General features: G+C 39.6%; 1 protein-coding gene across 1 annotated transcript; it reads right to left on the bottom strand.

The window, feature by feature from the left end:
* Nucleotides 1-216: 216 nt before the first annotated feature.
* acot20 (acyl-CoA thioesterase 20) lies at nt 217-3,454 on the bottom strand. Its single transcript, XM_068342795.1, has 4 exons — nt 3,148-3,454; nt 1,807-2,340; nt 1,501-1,703; nt 217-1,149 (listed from the first exon to the last, which is right to left on the bottom strand). The coding sequence occupies exons 2-4, from the start codon at nt 2,261-2,263 to the stop codon at nt 559-561; spliced, it is 1,251 nt and encodes a 416-aa protein (XP_068198896.1). The 5' UTR covers nt 2,264-2,340; nt 3,148-3,454; the 3' UTR covers nt 217-558.
* Between the last annotated feature and the right edge of the window lie 1,038 nt (nt 3,455-4,492).

Raw genomic sequence — 4,492 nt, 5'->3', positions numbered from 1 at the left:
ATATTGGTATAATTTTCAAAACCACTGGGATTAAATATTTTCATATCATATAAAGGTCAATATGCATCAGAAGTATCTCTTATTTTTCACTCGTAACCAACTGTGAAAAAGGACAAAAACTTAAAGCATGATTAATTTTCTTGGACACTTAATACATTGGCCTCATTCCAACAAATGAACTGATGACCTAACAATAGGTTTATTTCACAGTTTATTGTTTAAGCACCACACACACTTGTCATTGCTAACACGGTGCTCTCCATCTGACACAAATTAAAAGTTAACCTTTATTGAACTACAAGAAAACTTTTGCCATTAAATAAAACAATATTTTAAATTGAATTGATTTTTATTTCTGACACCTTCCCTCCACCAAACTATGTCTGTCTTTGTAGCAGTGAGTGGATACTCAGTTATCATTAAATCAGGCATTCAGCTATACTCAGTTTAACTTAGTGACCTTTTCACAGTTAATTCATTACAAATTGAAGGAAAAGCTCAGCATTGTTAAGAGCAGCCTTTCTTGGATGTTTGAGGCACTTGATGCTGCTCTGTTTGCTAAAGAGTGCTCTTGTTGTACAAGTGTCTCCTGAAGAACTCCTGGACTCTCCCCCACAAGTCCACCTGAGCCTCACAGTGAGCTTTTGGCTCCCCACCAAACACCACATTACCCCCTACTGCTGCGTGAAACCCAGATGGACAGAAAGGCATGTGAGGGACTTCCAAAAAGTGACCAGCGTTGGGGTACATCACAACCTGGAAAGTCTCTTTTCCGTGTTTTCTCAGCGTGGCGGCAGCCCGTTGTGCAAACAACGGACTATTCCAGTTGTGGTCATCTTCAGCAACTGCAAACAGGAAGTGGCAACTGGCGCGTTCAATCGGAGGCACAGACGCCCTGTTCTCTTCCAAGGAGGTGTCTGGTGTGGCATCACGGATGTCTACAAGCCCAGACTCCATGAATTTAATATTCTTCAGCACAGGAAGAAGAGAGGTCATAACAATGTCTTTGTAATGTAAGGGAATCACAGTATTTCCATTGCAGCAATTAATGCAGACTGCTGCTGAAATCCCAGGGAGGAAAGATGACATCGCCAAAGCCAAGCCGGCACTGTGAGAGATGGATATGATGCCAATCCCAGGACCACTGACCTGTGAAGAACGTTAATACAAACATATTCGCTTAATCCCATTATGATTTGAAACAGCACATTCTTGTGACATGAAGATGGAATTTAATATTAAATTTTAGTTTACTGATGTATTCTAAAAATTATCCTAAATGTTTAGGATTTACAAAGGACTATAAACACCTTCCAGCACATCCTTAAAATTAACCAGCAGATGGCAGCACTGTTGTAAAATGGAAATTTCGTCTGTGGTCACTGAATTCAGTGGTTATCATCATACAAACAAAAAGTATAAATGTGTAAAAGCAAACTTCCAACATGGAGAAAACTGAATCACACTTAATGTCTTACTGTCTTACTATTCAAAACTGACCTCTGGACGTGTCCTCAGGTATGTCACAGCCTCTTCAAAGTACTCCAAGTGCAAGGTCTTTGGGTTTTTGGGTAAATCCTGGTAACCATAATAGGCCAAAGCCAGAACGACGTAACCTTTATTAGCCAGGAGGCTGGCTCTGGGCTCACACAGACCCCCACCAAATGTGTACAGATCCATTACTCCTGGGAATGGACCATTTCCTGGGGGGAAAAAAACAGTAAAATAAAAAGTTGGAGGGAAAGTTTAGCACAATACAGACATCACGCCAACATTTATGCATCATTCTCACAGTTCAAAACCAACCTGGTGGTACAAACAGGACCCCTCTTATTGATCCGTCTTGCACAGGTATTCTCTTCATCCCCTCTATCATGTATCCTCTTTCATTGACTTCAGACGCCAAGACTTCTCCGTTCTCTCCGCTCAGTGCTTCAAGCTCCACTCGTGTTGGAGTGAGAACGTTCTTCTTCAGGAATTTACTGTGTGGAGTGTCTGGAGTCATGGCCCAAAACAAACCCATGGGCTCCACTCCAGTGTAACTTCCTCTCAGAGCAGGTGAACAACAGACGTCCACCTGGCCAGTTTCATCTGCTTTGTACACGGCAGAAGCTCTGAAAGTCACCCCTCTGTCATCGACCAGTTTGGACCTCAGTTCAACTGATTTGTGAGGAGCGAGTCCTTCTACTTTTACCTGCACCATTCTATCGAACAGAGAACGGATGCTGGGTAGAATATTGAGGCGAATCTGTGAGTACGCCATTTCAGCTTCATAAGATTGTCAGTTTTCTGTATTTTTCCTTAGGCCTTTACTTCAGAATAGCTTTGCTGTCAGTGCACCTGTTGAGGAAATCAAGAATTCAACTGTCTTGCCAACGTGCAGGACAAACAGACTTAAGAACTTGTTCATCCCCTGAGCAATTGAACTGCTCAACTCCTCTCAGGGGGAGATGAGGAAGAAGAAAGTCCACACGAGAGCTGAGGGATGACACAAACAATACAGCAAAAACAATGCAAACACTATAGACATTTCACTATACCCATACTTAACTAGGCCTGTTTATTTTTTTTATTTCTACACTTATTTATGATTTTCTATTTGTATATTCTTGATGGATTATTTATTAATCTTTCTATTTGGTTTTGTACTACTTTCTATGTGCTGGTGCTTTCTGTGAGCTAAATCTGTGTTTTGTGTACTTATTTGTGCTGTGTGCGACGGAGAAATTAATTTCCCTGATGGAACCTCCTTAAGGGATACATAAACTTACACTCTACGCTACTCTTTAATGTTATCTCCTTTCCCAAACTCACTGTCTTTCTCCAGTTAACCTGCAAACATTCATCTACGGCTTCGCAATGCCCTCCCAGCGCAATCCATGATTTGCCGACAGAGTCGTGACGTCACCACGTTGATTTTTGACTACGTTAGGTGCGCTTGGTTTATAATACCAATACATTTGTTTCCATATGTTGGGTATTAAGTCTGATATTATTGTTTCATCGTGGAATTTCCACGGGTTCCCGCTAGTGTACAATATAATTTACCAGCTTGTGCGTTTTTATGTAGGATCCCAATATCGTTTTATCTGAACAGTTCTGTACAAGAGTGTTCCATCAATTCAGAGTATTTGAGAGGCTACTCACCGACAAGTTGTAGTGAAGGTCAGGAAGGTCTTCCTATGGAGAGATCATCTGGGGACAGGCTAGCGGGTAGTGGGTGAAAGATCTCAGCAAGATTAATCAGGATGTAGCGTTTAGAATAGAAGTAAACTACGATGCAATTGTACTGTCTTAAAATGATTTTTATCTAGATAAATAATTAGTCATTATGCAGATTTGCGCTTTATCTACGTTATGGGTTTTTCCCCCCCGCTTGCATACTAAGCAAAACGACTATTGTTAATCTCATTTGGTCAACAAACTACCTGCAGTAGTAGGAAGATGTGGAGTTTAAACGCCTACAGAACGCGGAAATTTAACAGGAAGTATGAAACCTTGTCGCAACCATTTTCCTTAGAAGTGGGATCCGTTTTGGAATTAGCGATGCCCGATGTTTATTCGCTTAATGGGAGGATTTTTTTAATGTTACCTCATCATATATAACATTTATTAATTCCAGTATGTTTAGTAAAATGCAAAGACAAAACAGTAGTAATACCCAGAGAGCAAAATAACTATTGATTCCACCCTTGGAATCGAACGGTCCATGTTTTTGACAGTTTATCTTCGAGGCAAGTAAACAAATATATTAGAGTCATATAAAATAATCTACAAGATCTTATTTTGTTTCATTATTTTTTCATTTGCGGAGCATGATCGATTCTGGAATGTAATTTATATACGTATATGCAAGAAGATGAACTGACCACTAGGTGTCAGCACGGGCAGAGTGTTAACATTTGACCAAGTTTGAAAGGTTCACGTGTCCTTTCTGTCGGAGTAAGAGTAAATATAATTGATAGCGCAGTACAGAATTTCATTTTTGTTTACTTTAAATATTAAAATTATTTTAATGTACTGTTTTGTTTTGTCAACTCAATTTAGAAGGGCTTAGTGGTGTCATCTTAAAAGAGGTTTAAGGATTAGGACAGTCAGAACATATGAACACAATCGTGCTATATGTCTTATAAAGTTCACAATATGAAGGTTATTTATCCGTCAATTCAGTTTCCATTATTACGGCTAAGTATCTCAGTTTCCAGAATCAGTTTATAATCACACAAGATAGATGTATGTATATTACTATTGGAAATTTCTCTATTATTGCGAAAACTTAATAATATTCCCATTGTTTGTTTATTTCTGAAGGAAATGTCTGAAATGTCTATTCATCTGATTATTTACGTCGTTTTCTTTTATATCGACTCCTTTGTCTCCCCACCAGATTGCGTGCTTTTATTTTGAAGTCTTGTCGTGCAGTTGGTTTGACAGATTAGGACCCGCCCTTTTAAAGAGGTAGCCATGGAGACCGCGCGAGACCCAGGCAGCT

Source organism: Antennarius striatus, chromosome 19 (assembly GCF_040054535.1).
Source record: "Antennarius striatus isolate MH-2024 chromosome 19, ASM4005453v1, whole genome shotgun sequence".
NCBI lineage: Eukaryota > Metazoa > Chordata > Actinopteri > Lophiiformes > Antennariidae > Antennarius > Antennarius striatus.
This window is presented reverse-complemented; position numbering and strand designations above follow the sequence as displayed.